We start from the raw sequence: 19,745 nt of genomic DNA, 5'->3' as shown, positions 1-19,745 counted from the left end.
CAGTTCACGCCGAATGAATTGCGCCAGGTCCTCTGATGGTGACTCATGCTGCTGTGCAGACGTATCTTCACACGTCGACGTTGCGGCACTATTGGAAAGCCTGGTGAGAGGGTGTAGGACGCGTCGGCTTTTGACCTGCTCGAATTGTCGGCACTATTTGACGATAGCATCGACTGTAGAGCAGATTTCGCATATGAGCAAATTAAAAGGCTTCGTCAGCAATTCCCTTGAGCACATGCCCTACCTTCTCAGCTTCTGTCATGTCGCGATAACCTTTACGATAAAGCGCCTGCACGTCCTGGATATACAAAATATAGGAATCTGTGGGGGATTGGGCACGAGAGGCCACTTCCGCTTTGCAGCAATCTTACGGTGGGCTGGTTTGCCAAAAAACTCTGTTAACTTCTGTTTGAATTGGTCCCAGACTCTCAGCTCGTCTTCATGCTTTTCCACCTACACCTTTGTCGTGCGTCTAAGCTAGAACAATAGGTTAGGTAGCATGAGTGTAGGGTCCCATCCGTTGATTCTACTGACGCGTTCGTACATAGCAGCCCATTCTTCAACGTCGGCGCCATCAGTCCCGCAGAAAGTTCTGGGATCCATGGGTTGCACAAAAACAACCGAAGGGGACAGCGACGTAGCGGGCGATGGTGACGTTGGAGGCGGCAACGGCGTGGGATCCAGAGCGCTCACCGTCATTCATGGTGAGGACGGTGATACGACGTCCACTGCAGAGCTCTGTTCCCAGCCGTGGCATCCCGTATCTCCCACCAATATGTTACGGGTGTTGCGGGTATAAGACCGCATTTACAATGTACACACAAGCAGAGTCAGTGGGGTTAAAATGGCTGATTAGTAACAACACGAAGCAGTCAACGTCTCGCGCTCTTCTTCTTAATCTTTCTCTTCTTTCATCCTTCCGTAACAATAAATACAAGCTTCCTGATTTTGCTCCCCGAGAAGACCATGGAAACTAACTAAACAAACGCCTCGTTTTTCATGCATGGATATAGACGAAAACGATATACAATTGAATTCCTGGTTCATAATTAACGTGCACCCTTTTAACGTTTGAACCATTTGTTCTCCCATAAATGTACACCAATTCATAACAGGCGCCTTCGTCGGGCCTGTTGAACTGGGCTGCGTCCCCGTAAATATTGCGCTGCGAAGAACCATGGCAGCCATTTTTTTCAAATATATAATTACTGGCGGCGGCGGTTCTTTGAGCGAGCTGTAAAACTTTGTAAGCTTTTCGTTCGTAACATCTCTAAGCAGGCTGAAGATGAATTTAGCCTATAATGAATGACAACTGCCATAATTACTCTTGTCAAAAACCTGAACATGTTCTTCTTTCCTTCTGAGTATGCACGGTGAACTTATAGTTATCTTAGCTGACGGCAGTAAAAACACGAGCATTTTCGAACACATTAGTATACCCACTAGGAGCTTGGCGGCAAAACGCAGCACAGCGCAATGTTATTACATTGGTTCAGTGCAATGCTACAGGAGGAAGCTGCGAACGGTGCTAAAGCAGTTGTTAAATGCGCAAGCTTTCCTATGTCAATCCAACGAGAAATTTATCCATAATATATCACAATGAATGGCTCATACCTCCTTAAGCAATGGGTCATACCGCCCAATGGGAACGGACACGAACAAAATATTTGTGAACTGGAGTTTTGCTCCCCACAGTTTGCCGAATGAAACAGTTTGGTTTTGAGCAAACCAAACCAAACATACAACAATACAAAGGTGCGATAGAAAGTATTCACGTGCGTGTGTCGAGCGGTGATAGTATTTCACTCGCGTGCATGAATGTTGAGGGCCGAAGTTTCTGGAGATTATTTATTTTAGTTCGCTGTGAGCTCACTGCATAGATCGGTATGACCTAGGATGCGATGGACCGAAATGCCTTGTTGGTGTGCGGATGGGTGCCGAGATCAGATGGAGGACGACAAGAAGTTATTTTGCACCGCGCGCAGCAAACAAAACCTAACCAGAAGGTAATTGTGGTTGCATAGAAATGGACGGAAAGACTGAATCGTCGGTAACTGCACGACTATGCGAGGAAAGTAACGTAGAGCGATACGAAGGTGCGAGAGAAAGTATACACCTGTCTGTGCAGAGCTGGGGTGCTATAACGTAAAACTATTCCAAACTTTTCTATTCCAATTCTGCTATCAGCCCTCCACGATTGGTCAAAAACTTTTCTCGACCACCCCCACTTCACCTGTCTGTCACGCGACGTCACGAAAACCGCGATACCTCCCCATCTGATATGATGTGTACACACTGATTATGCATGATTTGACAGAAAAAAGAAACACAGTTATTTCTGATTCTACCCCTTTTCGCCATTAGCCCTCGGCTATTGGTAAAAAGTTTTCCGGTTGCACCCACTTCACCTGCCTGTCACGCGACGTCACAAAACCGCAAGAACTCAACGCGTCAAAGTGACGTGTACGCGATAAAGATGCATTAATATGCCGAACAAAACTGAATTTTCTTCGGAATAGCCGCAGGATGCCCCGTTCCGAAAGGAATAAAAGATGGCTGCCGCCTATAGCTCAGACGCTGGCTACTCGCACCTGCCGGAGAGCATGGGTGTATTTTCGTATATTAAAACTTCTTGCGTGGCCGTGTAACGTTTTCGAGCACTTTCGGCACGTTTACCCCCTCATTCCACCAACTCTTCTTTGCTGAGGGTCCGTTTTAGTGTCATTCTTGAGCTTCCGTTGCATGCTGCCGCGATTTTCGACCAGCCACCGCAAGCTAAGTGAGGCAAAGCCGACCAATCGTAGACGCCGGCACCACCCTCTTCATCCGGTTATCGACTTTCAGTGCAGTGGCTCGGCCCCATCGAATCCCTCTCCACTTGAGCGTTCTCCTCGCCTCTTGTCAGCCAATTAGATACGACAAGCTGCTCAGTGTAGCCAACGATATTTGTTTTTCAAGCAAACAAAAGTGACCTCCTATGAACGGGGAGAGCGTTTGATTGGTCTGATTAGACAACCCTGCGGGTGACCGCCCGGTGCTTGCGTTGGTGGTTACGCAAATTTGACGTCAGGAGATTGGAATAGAAACATATTGGAATAGTTTTACGTTATACGGCCCCTGCAGTATTATTTCATTCGCGCGCATGAATGTTGACGGCCGAAGTTTGTGGAGATGACTGATTTTAGTGCACTACGAGCCCCTTGACTTAGCAAGTGCAGTATGACCTAGCATGCAAGTAAATAGTGGGGCAGAAACGCATTAACTCGCTGACAAGTTTCCGCATTGCGTTACGAGCGATAAAAAAATAAAATTCAGCATCGAATTTTACTTTTACACTTTCCTGTGTTTGTGCGCGCGTTGTTAACTGCGCTTTAAAACATGTCCAAAAGTAATTTTCAATATCCTAATCGTATTTTGTGCATTGCATATGTGAATAATTATATTGCTAAGTGCCTGCATTACTCTGCTTTTAAAAACGAATACTGCATAGCCACAGCTACTGGCCGTCAAATAATAAAGCGTAATACACTATATCAAAGTACATTACATACAGCTGCGAGCTCGTTCCTACCAAGTTTCCCTTACACTCGAAGATGGTTCAGTAATCGGCAATGCCATTTTACTGATGAAAAATACACAACTGCAAATGAACATAAGAAAAACGCCACAAGCGATACACGGATTGCCAGCAAAACACAGTGCAGTAATAGCTGGGCCAATCCGCGTGCGTTTCGTATAAGGGCCCTCTAATTCTTACGAGGCTTTAGCGGTGCACGGAGGCGAAAAGGGATAAACACAACAATGCGCATCATGATTCGAGTTTACGCGGCGACGTCGCACGGTTCACGAGAACAGTCAACCGCACTCACAAACGCGCACACACTACGCTCGATATTGGTGTGCCGCGAGATCACATCGCGCTGGCAGCCCGAACACGATCGAGGAGACACGCTGACACGATCCATACAGCCTCTTCATCATGTCACGACAGTTGCACTGGCTCGTAGCATTGAACCACATGACACAGCAGTCGTCGTGTAATCGCTACACGACAGACACACTCAGCGGCAAGAAGACTGTTGGCGCACTCGTTTCCACACACACACAGGATGTTGTTTAGTTGCCGTGAGGGTCGCGCGCTTTGAGAGTCGCACGTTTGAGCGACGTTATATCGAAAGTTTTTCGGTCCAAGCGACTGTCAGCCTTCATTTTTACACGACTTCTTCGTTCAATGCAACCGCTATGTGTACGCAGCACACTTACATGCAAAAGATTTCACAGAGCATACGGGATTAAGCGCAAGCAATCACGAAGGCTCGCGCGGTGATTGAGCGCAAACGAACGAAATGTAAACATGCGGAATCGAGGCGATCGAGCCCTCATTACGCTCTCTTGAGCTATTTTCTTGGCGCGCTCATTTGAAATGAAAGGACTAAATTTAGCAGTTGGGGTCCTTCTTTCGTTTTTCGCCACAGTCAGGCACCAGTAGGTTTTGTTTCCGCGCGTATGCAGATATTTTTTCACCTTACGAATGCCGCGGCGCCGCGGTTTAGCGTGGGCGCCATCTGCTACAGGAACTTCCTAGGTGGCGCGCGCGGCAGATGTCGCTACCTTGAAAATTATAGAGGGACCTTAGTAGCGGCCAGTGAGAGGTCACGTGGGGAAAGGAGGAGGGGGAGGTGTATCGCTGACAAACTGCTACGTTGAGTGGCCTCGAGTACGAGCTTGACTCTGACTACGCAAAGCCAATGCTTCACAATGCTTAAAAGCAGTTGGCCACATTGACATGTCATGTTCTGACCCCCTTGTTTTTCTCTAGAATGAATTTACATGCAAATTTTCCATTTAGCTCGAAAGTACACATGTTTTTTAATTTTTATCTTCACCCTATGGACTAGCTGCTTCACAAATATTACGATTGAGCATCATCACTTTTAAATGATCTGCGGGTTACTTTTGTAGAGAAACATTTGTGCCGCAACAGTAGCACATATATAACGTTATCTTGCACCGCTTGGCGTTAGCTAATAACCAGGGTCCGGAATGAATAAGATTATTCCACAGGAAACGATGATTTTCTTTGATTAGACGTACGGTAGATTTGCGAAATAAGCAAATGACTCTATGTGTGTAGAGTGCGGCTTGTGCCTCGTAACCAAATGGCGCCATTTGCTTTCTGAAATCTAAAGGGATCGTAGAGTGGAAGACTCACTTACAACGAAAATAAACGTACTTATCTTTTACTGTTAATAGCACCTTCATTGACTAATTTCAAAAGTACTATGTGCAGCAAAAAAACAAAGAACATCAGACTGCTACCTACCGCCAGAAACTTCAATTCTGTCGTAGACAGTGCTCCGAGTTTCATCATGAAGTTCAAATTTTCCTTGGAGTTCTTCTTTTATGCTGTTCAAGATGAATTGAATTAGTCATGTCATGTCGAATTTAAAAGACGCATGAGAAATTCTATCTCTTACATTGTCCCATTCTCTTCATATGACCTCTCAAAGTAAGTGGTGTTTGAAGTTATATTTTTGTTGACGTCCTTTCGACATTTCTGTGCCTTCGGCTGAGTAGTGTTAAAAACCCAAATTTCAACGCTCGTATTGAAGAACTGAAACAAAATAAATGCAATATTTTATGCTTTCGTTATGTAAATATGATTATCATCATTATGATTAGCCTACTATTATATCCACTACAGGACGAAGACCTTTCCCAGTGATCTTCCATTACCCCAGCCTTATGCTAGCTGATTTTAACTTGCCACCTGTCCCAATTTCCTAATTTCATCACCCTACCTAGTTTTCGGCCATGCTCGACTGCGCTTTACTTTCCTTGGCACCCATAACATTATTGTAGTGGTCCGTCAGTAATCTGCCCTACGTATTACATGCGCTGCCCTGCTCCAGTCGTTTCGCTTAATGCCTACTACGAGCAGAATATCGGCTATACCCGTTCGCAATCCGATCCACACCGATCCCGCCTTGTCTATGAAAATTACAGCTAACCTTCTTTGTTCTGTCACTCTTTGAGCGGTTCTGTCACTCTTTGAGCGGTATATATATATATATATATATATATATATATATATATATATATATAATGTCGTTGCGATACAACAGTCGCTTAGGATGCATGGTGCAAAGGGTGGTCACTGCGCTTGGCCTGGTTATCATCTTGGTCTCGGGCTGTGCTACTCTTTTAAATATATGTGTAAATGGCCTCTTCTGTCTGTGTCTTTCCGCATGCGAGATTATGGTGGAGCATTGCGATCCCCCTCCTCGTCACGGAGCTCCGCTGCGCTTGCTACATCAAACTCGATACCATGGCCCCAGAGAAGAGGCTCCGTCATCGTTGGCTGCGACTTAGACTGTTCCAGTCGTTACGCTTGCCCACGCTTGCGACCCTGGTCTGTTGCTCGGCTTGGACGGCACTGACGTCGAAGAGTGGATGAACCTCTATGAACGCGTCAGCACTAGCAATAGGAGGGATCCAACGATAACACTCCCTAACGTCGTTTTTATTGCGACAGCGATAATATCGACACTCCAGACGCATTTCTGCCGTCGGTGTCGCCATCGCCGTGATGTTCCGTATAAAGTCCGAAGGCAATAAAGTCGCCGCGGCGCACCATATGCTGTATGAGCCAGCGACCGCGTTGACGGTGAGCCGGCGAACAAAGGTCAATCTCGCGTGCGCGAGCGAGGAAGGTGTGGCGGAAGCGAGCCCTTATCTTCGGTGCGTGACGCACGGCGATGAGGCGAGGGAGGGGAGCGTTCTTCTCCGGCGGCTGCTGCTTACAGCGCCGCATCTTGAAAGCGATCTGCGACATGGCCAAAGTGCGCGCCCGCCCAGGCGTCATCTTCAAAGCGTTCTGCGATGTTTGCAGAGGGCGCGTAGTGCCGATAGTTTTGTATGCTCTGTACTTTCAACGTTTCGTTCCCGTTGAAACGAGAATGAATGAAGGTCAATTTGCTCACTGACAGCGACCTTCCATGTTCATCTAGCGAGATGTATTCATGTTTACCTGGGCGTGCGTGGTACCGTGCTTATTACTCTAGCTAGTAAGTGAATGTTTGCAAATTTATGCGGCCGATAAAACTGCCATCCTTACTTCGTATAGCTATCTTCTATCTTCGTACTTCGTATAGCTACTAGAATGGGTGCTTCGCCTTTCGGGTGAAACTGCGACATTTTTCGACACTCCCATTGCACTATGAGATGGTGGATAGTCAGCGAAGCTGTGTATGTGAGCCCCTAATGGCGAACTGTCCATCGCCGTGGACCAAACGCCGTGTGCACATAAAAAGATAAGGCACGACTAGTCGGTCCTCCACGATATTGAGGCTTGGAATATGTAGCACCGAGAGGTGTACATACACATTTATTGTTGCAAAACGCAGCACACCTTTATTAAACCAATCCTGGCACGTAGAACAGACACGCACCTCACCGCGCTCCGAGGGCCCACACGGCTTTACCGTAGCCAAGGCGATCGCGTGCGTTCGTCGAAGTCCAGCAGTGCAGTAATGGTTGTAAGGCCACTCAAAAATTACAACTTTTCCTAAGCACGGAAAGAAATCAGGGCACACAATTTCCATGGTATTTGTATTCGCTACAAATGTGAGCCTTTGATTTGCATTTAGTGAACAAAGTGTTCAAAACATCGTGCCAACTTCGCTCGAACGTACATGGTAATTCAATGTAGCAGGTCAGGCACGTCTTCCTTGAATGATTTGTACAGAAAAATTAAGTCTAGACCCCGGCTTCTGGAGCTGTGCATACCAAGTTTCGGATCATTAAGAAAGTGTTAGTAGTGATAGCACACCTATGCTGAAATTGTTTATCATGCACAATTGGAACACACGATTAATGTATTATCTCAATTTTCTCAATACATCTAGCTCCTAAGTTGTTCCAAATAAGAGATGAGAATTCAAGAGGAGGTCTGATTACCAAAAAAAAAAAAAGGTGGAGCAGGACAAATAGACATAGCGCAAATATTGGCAGTATTATGAAACTGAAAAAAAAATAAATCAATGGGGTGAAAGGAGACGAAAAAACAACTGGCCGCAGGTAGTATACGAACCCACATCTTCGCATTACGCGCGCACTTTTCTTACAGATTGAGCTACCATGGTGCCATTTTGCTGTATTGTTTTCAGGGGTCTGAATTGCTACGTGCTAATTGAAGGTCATGATGCGGACATATGGATTTAGTGGGATGCACCCATAAACAACCGCTGGCTGTTCTAAGGACGACGATGTGTTTTGGTTGATATTGGCTGGTTTCCATGTTGGCCAGTGCTTGGTTTTCCTTGTATATACACAGTGTAAATAGTTTAACCACTATGCTTCCACGTAACATTTATTTGGTGGAGGTGCTGGGTACTTTTGACGACGGAGTGTCTCAGCGGACGCCATGTCGAATGTACCACCATGCCGCCAGGTGATGACACATCGCCGCCAGCTACGCCTGCGACCACCACCCGGTTCATCGCCCTCTTACAGCCCCACGATCCTGGGACCTTTTCCGGGGCAAACAGCGTTGACGTGGTTGAGTGGTTCAGCATGTGTAAGCGTGTCAGCAAATGGAATGGCTGGGATCCAACTGTAATGCTGGCCAACGTCATGTTTTACCTCGGCGGATCGCCTCGCATCGGGTTTCAGACCTCCGAGGGCTATATCACCAGCTGGGACACGTTCAAGCAGCACCCGTTTGGTCGACAAAACTGGCGGTACATACCCAAACGTCAACTGAGCCATAGTTCTCGTGCTGGCCTTGTGTCTACCGGTTGACCAGAAGATGCCCGAGGTTAACAAGATCGCCCACATTTTGAAGGGAATCGCAGATGATGCATTCAATCTGCTCGTCTTCACTAACGTGACCACTGTTGGCAGTGTGATCAAAGAGTGGCACTGTTTTGAGCAGGCGAAATGCTGACGCATCTCGCATAAGTAAAAGCGTCAACCGAATACCGCTGCATCGTCTTCCTGCGAGGCGACTCGTAGTCAGACATTCCCATCAGACGCTGCGGCGCGCATCGTACGCCGAGAAATCGAGGCCGCATATCCGGCTTCTTATAAACCCACTGTATACGAGACATCGACGCTGGCTGTTTCTCGAATCCATTTGGTTCTTGGACACATGCCGTTGTTCGCCCCGAATTTGCCAACCTTGGCCTCCACTCTACTGTCTGCGCCATGAACACTCCTGACACCGCAATAGTCTCCGCGGGCAGGTCTGGTCGCGCTTTTCATCGTTCCAGAGACGCGTAGGAATGAATAACAGCCGACAATAAGCCTAACTGTTTGCGCCGCTGCCGAGCTGGACACATTCCTCGCTATTGCCGCAGACAGGGGTCCATTCAGGATTATGACTCATTTCCCGCTTACCCTGGTGCTTTCCGTAGTTCTAGCCGCTATGTGATCGTTGACCTCTGCACTCGCTAAGCCTGTTGAAGGCAAGCGCTACGCCCAGTCGGCTCTGCCGCATCTCGTTCACCGTCTCCATCGCCGTCGCTTTTCGCCTGAAAGCTAGACTGCGCAGCTTCTGGAGGTGAAGTTGTACTGTCGACCTTGATCCAAAATCGTCTGATACCCGTACTTGCCGACCGGCACATACTTGAAGCCCCCGTCGACAGCGTCAGTGCTTTGGTTCATATTGGGCTGCACGTCTCTCTCTTTAGCGCCAGTTTCTGTCGCCGCATGAAGAAGGTTATTATACCTCCCCCGACCCAAGTCGTACGTGTCGCTGCCGGTGCGACGGACGCTACTGTTGGGATGTGCAAAGCTCGGGATAGCGCTGCTGGTCACCAGGTGCTAGTTACTTTTACGGTACTTGCGTAGTGCCCTCAAGACCTCATACTTGGGCTTGATTTTCTTTCTGGCCATTCCGCTCGGAGTGATATCTCCGCCGGTGTCCTCCGCCTTGAATTTCCTCGCCGCTGGGAACCCAGGGATCAACCTCCTGCGTCTCGCTTACATTGCATAGAGTTTGGTCACCTATCATTTAGTAGTGTGACATATGTCGCATTGTCATGATCGCCAGCTGTTTTGAGATGACGACTACTACTTGACGCCTCTTACTGACGTCCTGTTCACGCACAGCGCCGCTGCAGCCTACATGGTCCTGAGCATTACGGACTGTGTAGGCATCCTAAGCTTCCACTTGCGAATTTTGGCTTGATCAAGCTAGTCATTCCTGAGGGGTTTTCCGTAGCCTACTTGCTGAACGCTGAACTTTCTCTGCAACTGTACTGGTGTTTGGTAGTTTGATAGGTTCACGTTCGGAAAGGTAAACAAAGTAATATTTAGTTTTTGCCCCGGCAAGACAGGTAACGGTAACGATGGGCGCTTCTGTCCAAGGGCCGCATCAACAAAAACTGTTTTGTGGGCCGTATAGTTCTTATTTGTACAATCTGTATGTAACCGACTTGACACCACATAGGCGTCTGCAGAAAGGTCATGTCAGGAATTTAACAATACCGGCATTTCTGCTTAACCGTGCACACACACACACACACACACACACACACACACACACACACACACACACACACACACACACACACACACACACACACACACACACACACACACACACACACACACACACACACACACACGCACACACACACATATATATATACATATATATATATATATATATATATATATATCAATGGTAAAGCGGCCGGATTCTAGAGGCAGTGGCGTAGCAAGGTTGTCTGATCGGAGGTGGCTTAATATTGGGTTTTTCTCCGTCTTGTCGGACAAGCACATCGTAGTTATTTTGAAAGTCGTGTGCATTGTTAAACAGTTGTACATCCTTTAATTACCCGTTAATGAAGGCGTGCCTTCATGTAGACATTATTATGAATATTAGAGCTGCATATGTTTTGTAGCAACCAGTGTTCGCAATATGTCAGGGCTTGCGTGCGCGTCTTGTATACATTTGTTCTCGGTACTTTCGCTTTTTCTGCCAATTGTAGAGGCAGAAGGACTTATCACAGTCTGTTCTTTCGTATTCTTATTGGTAATAGTTGTTTCCCATCGCTAGTCTCTGCATGCACTACTGAAAAGTTCCTACGAGCCGAGAATGTACATTGCTTCTAAATATAAAATTGGGTTCATACAATGCTGTTAAAATTCGCGTGTAATCTTCAGCATCGACTACTATACTCGCGGACAAGTTTCTGTGGCTATGAAGGGAAAGCTACGGAGGCAAAGCGCGCACAAGTCAGAGCACTTCTGAAGAGACTCCTGCATTTTCCCCCAAGTAAGTATAAGATGGAGTGGAGACAACATCAACACCTCATTAGCAACAGTTAAATAAGACAAAACAGACCATTGAATGTAAAAGCTCAATTATTTTGCGATTTTTCACTTACACGCCTAGGCAAACGTGAAACCGTTCCACGTGAAAGCTGCACCGATTAAGCATCTCTTCCGAGCAACTAAAAGCACTGTCAAACTTTTGCGGGCTACCTGGCACGGTAACACATGCGGAGAAGTTGCGCCCCCGCAACTTTTCATTCATAGTCACAGAACGTTGTCCACGAGTATAGGGACTATTGCTACACAGAAGCATGTACATGCACCCCAGTGCAACGCACTACTTCCCGCCATAAATCGAAGCTATGCGCAGCATTTGACCTCAGCAAATTTTGCGTTCTTGTTGGAAGAGGCCGCTGAGCCAAGTGAATGTCGTCCTTCTTGAAGTTGAGAGCATGCTGGCATAATAAAGGCTGCCTGAACATTTCGGACAAGCAACTTGGCTAATGCCAACACATGAGTTATGGAGAAACGCGGCAGAGCTATGAAAGGTAAGGTTGGCGTCATCATTTGCTAAGCTTACTAATGTCAGCTTTCCGGGGGCGAAACAATGCCACTTAAGGTGCATGTGCATGCACCCATTAAGAGCGTTACACTGAAGCACTGGAATAATAACGCCCCACTATTTAAGTAATCGTGGGGTCATTCATCCAATCAATCAATCAATCAATCAATCAATCAATCAATCAATCAATCAATCAATCAATCAATCAATCAATCAATCAATCAATCAATCAATCAATCAATCAATCAATCAATCAATCAATCAATCAATCAATCAATCAAAAGAGGAAAACTTATTATATGATTAGGAAAAGTTAACAAGGAAATATTTATGCAGGCAGCTGTTGGATAACATCAAGTACGGCCTTCCCAGCGCTTCGAAACTTCAAGTTAGCGTGGTCAATACAATGATCTCGCAAGATTAATCTAAGACATACAGGTGTTGGTGTTAACACTGCAGCAGTGTGTACCTATTCGCTATTTCGCTTGCCCGTCTTAGATTATATTATCCAGCCATGAACAAATAACTATATAAGCTGGATATTATGCAAGACCATTTTTATGTTCTTGTATTTATTGCATTCGTTCATCGTGTGAAGTACTCTCCTCTTCAACTGCACGCGCCATGTGATCAATGTAATGAGAATTTTTCTAATCTGCACAATGCAGTCAAACTTATAGAAATTTCAAAGAGCCAGCGCATGTCCTAGGATATTTACCTTATCGATAGGGTAATCTGGTTCCGCTGGGGCAGTGGTTGCAATGGAGCTTTCAGTGGAATCACTTAACCGCACTCCATAGATTACGGCTGAGAGCACAAGAACTACAAGACATCTCTCGGAAGACATTGCTTTGCTACGATAAGGTACCCTGACGTGTGTGTTTAGCTGAAAAACACTTATATGTAGTCGTGCGAAAGAATAAAACGCCCCTATATACTGCAGTGCAAAACACCCAGCGACATTTTGGACCACGTTGTTTGAAAGGGGTCATAACATTTTCCTAAGATTTACCCTACACTTGATTGACCGGTCTGCGATGTTAAAAGGCAACTAGTGTTCTTTTTTATGTGGCTAACGCGGCAGCACATGCGTCAAAGAGAAGTAAATAAAATAATAGAAAGGTAGCAGTTTCACCCGAAAGGCGAAGCATTGATTGCGATAATAAATTAATAGATAGCTCTACGAAGTAAGCATCATAGATTTATCCACCATATAAAGTTGTAAACATTCGCTTACTAACGAAATTAACAATGATATGATATTCAGACAGCGCTGTCTCTGTGTGTCTGTTTCTTGCTACGTCCTCGTTCTATCCTGCATTCAACCAACTAGCCCGCCAACGTATTCTATCTAAATTAACAATCATGGTGTCACGCCCACAGGTCAACGTGAACCGATCTCGTTCGGTGGGCGTGTAAACTCTCTGTCAAAGTGTTGGAGGGAGAATTCGCGGCAGCGCAGAGATTCAAACTGACCTTCGTGCATCTCTCGCTTCAACGCGAACGAAACGTCGAAAGCACAGCGCATAGGAAACTACCGGCACTACGCGCACTCTGCAAACATCGCAGATCCCTTTGAAGATGAGGCCCGCGAGGGCGCGCAATTTGGCCGCGTCGCAGATAGCTTCCAAGATACGGCGCCGTAAGCAACAGCCGCCAAAGAAGAATCCCTCCTGCCCCCTTCCTCCCAAGCTCGCCTCACCCCCGCGCCTTGCGCGTGACACGAGAGGGTGCGCTTCGGGCCCGCATTCTTCGCACACGCGAGATTGAGCCGCGTTCGGCGGCTCACCACCCGCACGCTTTCACTCGCACATCCAGGATACGGCACGCGCTGAAGATTTTATTACGCTTGAACGTAATACGGAACTCATCTTACAACTTTTTGCGCGCAAACAGGGACATAGGATAGGAGCAACACAACGACGAGCGCTTTCTAACAGTCGGTTTTATTTTTGAAGAACCACCTGCTTAAATACCCCCAGATCTGCACGATCAAGTCAACAGAGCACGTCTATAGCACAAATAACAAGACTTGTGATATAAAGACGTGGACCAAAGCCACCCGATCAACATAAAAACAGTAAGGTGCATGAAACAATCACTTACAATAAAATGCGTTACAGATGTGATGACAGAAGTGAATTTTTTCTATGCAACAATGGAACAAAAGGATGGCTGATGCATTTCTTTCTTTGGTTTTTCAATCCAGTGTGCTTCCGCAATTTCTCTCGCGGTTTGATTCCTTTGCCTATAAAAAATGTCGGTGCTACTAAGACAAGGTGAGCAATCATGTTTTTGGCAATGCATTGCCAAATGCGTACTAGGGCGACCTTTCAGACTAGACAAGTGTACCCTTAACCTCGTGTTAATGCATCTCGCAGTCTGCCCTACGTACACATGACCACACGTCATAGGAATCTGATAAACAGCCTTCTTCGCGCAATCAACAAATTGGTTCTTGCACGGATGTTTAACACTACATTCTTTCTTTACATCATCTTTACTTTCGAACTTATTTTTAACCTTAGAACACACACTACCTATTTTGTTTTTTTTGTTGAAAATACCACTCTTATTTCGTAACTACCAGCCACCCTTTTAAAAGTCTGTGTTAAAGGCCGTGCACATACGGAATCACTGAAACCTAGGAAGCTATATCCTTCTGACTTTGATTCTTTGTGCATTGTTCTTTATCCTGTTTAAGCTTTTTCATTAGTCTAACGCACGACGCCAGCATCAAGGCGAGCGGGTTGTCTAGTCTGAAAGGTCACCCTAGTACGCATTAGGCAATGCATTGCCAAGAACATGATTGCTCACCTTGTCTCAGTAGCACCGACATTTTCTATAGGCATAGGAATCAACCCGCGAGAGAAACTGTGGAAGCACACTGGATTGAAAAACAAAAGGAAATATGCATCAGCCATTCTTCTGTTTCATTGTTGGATAAAGAAAATTTACTTCTGTCATCACATCTTTAACACATTGTATTGTAAGTGGTTTTTTCATGCACCTTACTGTTTTTATGTTGACCGGGTGGCTTTGGTCCACGTCTTTTTATCACAAGTGTTGTTATATGGGCTATAGACGTGCTCTGTTGACTAGATCGCGTATACCTGTGGCTATATAATCAGGTGGTTCTTAAAAAATAAAACCAGTTGTTAGAAAGCGCTCGTCCTTGTGTTGCTCCTATTCTTCGTCCCTGTTTGTTCACGCACAAAAAGTTGTAAGATGAATCTGTTCCAACTAGGCCGACTCTAAGTTAGGTAATACGGAACGTCAAGGCGACAGTGGTGATGATTACAGAAATGCGCTGGCAGTTTCGATATAATTGCTCTTGCAATAAAATGTCCCGCGGAAACGAAAAGAAACCCAATTTCTCTTTAAATAATTTTATGCATCACTCGCTAAATATAGTTAACATTAATTTTCAAATCAATTCAGTGAATTTGCTGAAAAGAGTAGTATTACACCTTACTTAAGTCAAATAGGATTAATTTTTTTTTGAGCGACGCTTTCTCTGCTTCTTCCTTAGAGTCTCCCACTGCTGCTGCTGCTGCTGCTGCGTGGCACACCGCGTCGGGGAGTGGTTTAAAGCGTGTGTATACATGACAGGAGCGCGGAAGAGTGGAAAGGCAACGCAAAAAACTTGTTTGGACCTTTGCACCACGTCGAATGTGCACAATGCCCTCTGAAGCTCCGCGGTCGTCGCCCCTTGACAGCTGTAATTGTCCGGGACCCCCACCCCCCCTCTTCGCCAAAGCACTTCAGAACTGGCAGCGCTTACCTTTCTACTGGAAATTCTGTATTGCTCACGAAATAAGCTTCTACTTCTACTATTAACGTGCAAGTCCAGAGGGAAGTTTGATAAAATAGTTGATAGGAGAGGGAGAGGAAGCAGAGACTGCGCAGAATCGACGCAGTCGCGAAATGAGTGTATAAAAGCCTTGCCCCTCTTCGCTCACCGGGGGGATTGGGAAAAGGTGACATGACAAGGCAAGGAAACGCTGCTACTATATACACGACAGCGGTTGTGGATAAACGCTATAACATTGAGTTAACGTTATGGTAGGGTACGTTGCTGCTATTTCCGAAAAATAAACGCCGTGCAAATATGTCAAGCGGGAAAGTTACGCAGGACGTACAGAAGGTGAGCCGCATTTAAAGCACACGGTAGGTTCTAGACCACACTGCCAAGGAACTTCAGTTCCTTGGACATGTCTGACATGTCTGCGTAACCGAAGTGACATTTCTGAGGGTTTAAGATGAGGTTGGCCGATCGAATTGCTTCGAGAACTTGCTGCAGTCACTTAAGATGTCCGGAGAAGCTGTCTGAAAATACGACCACATCATGCACGTAGACGAGACAGGTTTCTCATGTTAGGTCGGCTAGCACAGTGTCCATCATCCGTTTGCAAGTTGCCGGGGAAGTGCACAACCCGAACGCAAGTACTCGAAACTCGTAAAGTCCATCTGGGGTGGCAAAGGCTGCTTTCTCCCGATCGCGCTCGTCTACCTCAATGTGCCAGTATCCACTTTTCAAGTCAAGGGACAAAAAATACTTGGCTCACCGTAGCCGGTCCAGAGAGTCATCTATGAGCGGCGACGGATAGACAGCTTTCCTTGTGACGTTGTTCAGTTTTTTGCAATCAACACAGAAGCGGAGAGTGCCGTCCTTCCTCTTTATCAGGACAACCGGTGACGACCACGGACTGTTCGAAGGTTGAACGACGCCATCGTCATTCATCTCCTTGACTTGTCGAATTGCTTCGCGTTCTTTCTGCGAAACACGATATGGCTTCTGGCGAATATGACGAGCAGAGCCTTAATTAATGATTCTGTGCGGCGTGATTGGCGTCTGACTGACTTTAGACGATCGAGCGAAGCAGTCCTTGAATTCACACAACAGTCCTCGCAGTGTCTCCTTATTGCCCTCGGAAAGGTCGTTGTTGATGTCGACATTTGTAATGCTTTCTTCATAGGCTGCCGCTTTCCTCACAAGCGAAACACTCAATGACGTCCTCCAAGGCTTCAGCGTAAGCGATGGCAGTGCCACAGAAGCGGTGTCGGTGTTCATTTATGAATTTGGTGATCGAGACATTAGCTTGGCCATCCCTAACGTCAATGATTCCCCGAGCCACGCTAATTCCGAGGGCAAGTAGAAGAAAGACGTTCCCCTCTACGAGTACTTCGCCTTCGCATGTGCCCTCGGATGTTACCGGAATCATTACACTAACCCGAGGTGGTATCGTGACGATGTCGTCGGAAATTCGAAGAGCAGCACAATGGCGGCAGGCGTCTCGTGTCGTCGCTATCTTTGTTGGGAACGATATACAGCGTAGGCGGAGGCTGATAATAGCGCCATACACTCGAAGAAAGTCGAGCCCAAGTATCAATTCATGGGAGCATTCTCGGAGAACAAGGGAACTGATCGGAAACGTAGAATTTTGAATTTGAACTATAGAAGTGCACACATCAAGTGGTTTGACGACATGTCCACCAGCTGTCCGTACATACGCCCCTTGCTAAAGCATAGCATCTTTCTTCAAACTGGTTCCCAGTTTTCCGCTAATAATCGAGTAGTCATCACCTGTGTCTATTGAAGCAGTAACATTTTTACCGTCGATCAACACAGGTATGTTCAATGAAAAGTCGTCTTCAGCCTGAGGCACCGGTGTCGTCAAGTCCCCGTCGGTCTGAAGTCGCGACGATTGGAGGTCTTGCGTACGTCGGGTGTCAGCGGCCTCACTTGGAAGGCCGCTGACGTTAGTTTTCTAGGCGAGGGCTCGGATATCATCCTTGCGACATCCCACTTGTACCTCTGGAATAGAATGGTCGTGTTGATGGCGGTCGCGACTGGCGCCTTGATGACGGTGGCGCGCCCTGTCGGCCGATAAAATCTTCAATCTCAGGTGGCCGTTGTCCGAAACGGGGTCATGGTGAATTAACAGCAAACCCTTGGGGCCCAAGGTGGTGTTGCTGGCACTCTCGGTGGACATGACCCGCCTCACCACCCTGGTAACAGAGCGGTCGTTGGTCGGGCATGCGCCAAATGTCCCATTTAGTGACGGCTGGTAGCAGCGCAGGTGCAGGCATAGGGTGCCCGAATGCGTCGGAATAAGTGGCACGCTGGTGTTCGCTCATGGTAGGAGGTATCGCCGGCAACGGCAAGGTGCCTAGGTCTTAAAACGTCAGCGTATGTTGTGCGTGGTGGTTCAGTTGAAGCTGTGAACACCTGAAGTGGTGGAGCAGCCTGAAGTGCTGCTTCTAATCGCGGTACGCCGAGCGCATGCTGCACTTCGTCACGCACGACGCTAGTTATTAAATTGGCCGAAGGCGGCTGCATCTGATGCAGCTGTCGCAGCTCATCGCGGACTATCGATCGAATAATCTCGCGAAGCGATTCGACGTCAATCGTGAGAGCTCCTAGTCCACTTGTAGCAGAGGAGAGAATTACTTGCCGATCGTACTTGTGCGAGCGCTGGTACAGGGCCTTCTCCATGGTGACGGCTTCAGAGAGGCACTGTGCAACCGTTTTGAGCGGGCTACGAACGAGTCCACCAAAAACTGCTCTTTCACGCCTCGCATCAAGTGACACAGCTTCTTGTCTTCCGACTAGGTACGGTCGGCTCGCCTGAAGAGACGCACACTATCTTCCGCGTACATAGCCACACTCTCATTGGGTTTCATTGGGCAGTCAGCGGCAAAATCGACTGGTGTCACTGAAACGCTACTTCGTTTCTTGGCAGATTTCACAGTCTGGACACGGTGGCATCGCCCGGGTATTATCATCCCTGTCGCTTGTCGCAGGCATCACGGACGCTCTACGGCGCATGCGACCTCTGCGTTCACGGACGCATCCGTGAACTGATCCGCAGCATCGCCGGTTCAAGAAAGCTCAACCCGGTCCACTTGGTTTCTGTTGCAGCGTACATAAAGCCTGCCTCCCCGGTGTTTCCCTGCAGTAAGCGGCAAAACCGGCCGGTGTCATTGAAACGTTATTTCGTTTCTTGGCAAATAGGTTTGTTAAAGTGCCTTTAGTGCGTACACGTTTGGCGGTTTTGCTGCTGACTGCACTCCACTGTAATGTCTTCTCTGTGTTCGGTGTGCGATAAACCAGTAGAGGGCAAATTCCTTATATGTTCCGGTAGCTAAGCAAGTTTACATCTAGGGAAGCGCTGTTCCGCGATAGCAGACAGTGTTTACCACAAAATGACAACTGTTTAAATGTGAAACATGGACGTGTCAGACTTGTAGGTCTGGTACTGGTTCCAGTCATAGCAATGGCTCCCTTGGCCTCCACTATTCGACTAATAATGCCGAACTGGACCAACAAACCACAACTGGTCAGACGCTCATGGTGAGGGTTGAGGAACTGCTCTGTTTGAAGGCAACTTATTAAAAGATGTCTGATACGGTGACCGACATTGAAGCCTCTGTCGATTTCCTTTCTGAAAAGTATGATTCTATGCTCTCTACTGTGACCACTTATCAAAGCGAAGTGTCTCAGCTACGGGCTGAAGTGGAGTCACTTTCTGGTACAGTCGCCCATCAGGCTTAAATTCTAGACCAAACGACGGAGCAAGTAAACGAACGTGAGCACTATGGCAGACGTTACAATTTTGAAATCCGTGGCCTCCCCTTGAAACCTGGCGAAGACTTGAAGTCCTTCATGTGCGACTTAGCTGGACAACTGGGCCTTAGGGCCTTCCAGGAAGATGAAATTTGCAGGATGCACCGTATACGGACCCAGAATAAATCTAGCACTAGCCCGACTCTTCTTGTGCAAGTACAGAACGCTTCAGCGAAAGAAAAAATCTTTCGCCCTCGGAAAGGTCTTCCGGATCTTGCTCAGACGGATAAGCTTCCTCGTCTGTTCATTTACGAAAACCTGACGCGGATG

General features: G+C 47.0%; 1 protein-coding gene across 1 annotated transcript in view; it reads right to left on the bottom strand.

Moving 5' to 3' along the window:
• Positions 1-12,700, bottom strand: part of LOC142587031 (uncharacterized) — a 38,073-nt gene extending 25,373 nt beyond the window's left edge. The window contains exons 1-3 of the mRNA XM_075697914.1: positions 12,564-12,700; positions 5,478-5,614; positions 5,324-5,406 (exon numbers count right to left, since the gene is read on the bottom strand). Coding sequence (XP_075554029.1) covers positions 5,324-5,406; positions 5,478-5,614; positions 12,564-12,692 — 349 coding nt within the window. The 5' untranslated portion in view covers positions 12,693-12,700. The remainder of the gene's footprint in view (positions 1-5,323; positions 5,407-5,477; positions 5,615-12,563) is intronic.
• Between the last annotated feature and the right edge of the window lie 7,045 nt (positions 12,701-19,745).

Source organism: Dermacentor variabilis, chromosome 7, assembly GCF_050947875.1.
Source record: "Dermacentor variabilis isolate Ectoservices chromosome 7, ASM5094787v1, whole genome shotgun sequence".
NCBI lineage: Eukaryota > Metazoa > Arthropoda > Arachnida > Ixodida > Ixodidae > Dermacentor > Dermacentor variabilis.
This window is presented reverse-complemented; position numbering and strand designations above follow the sequence as displayed.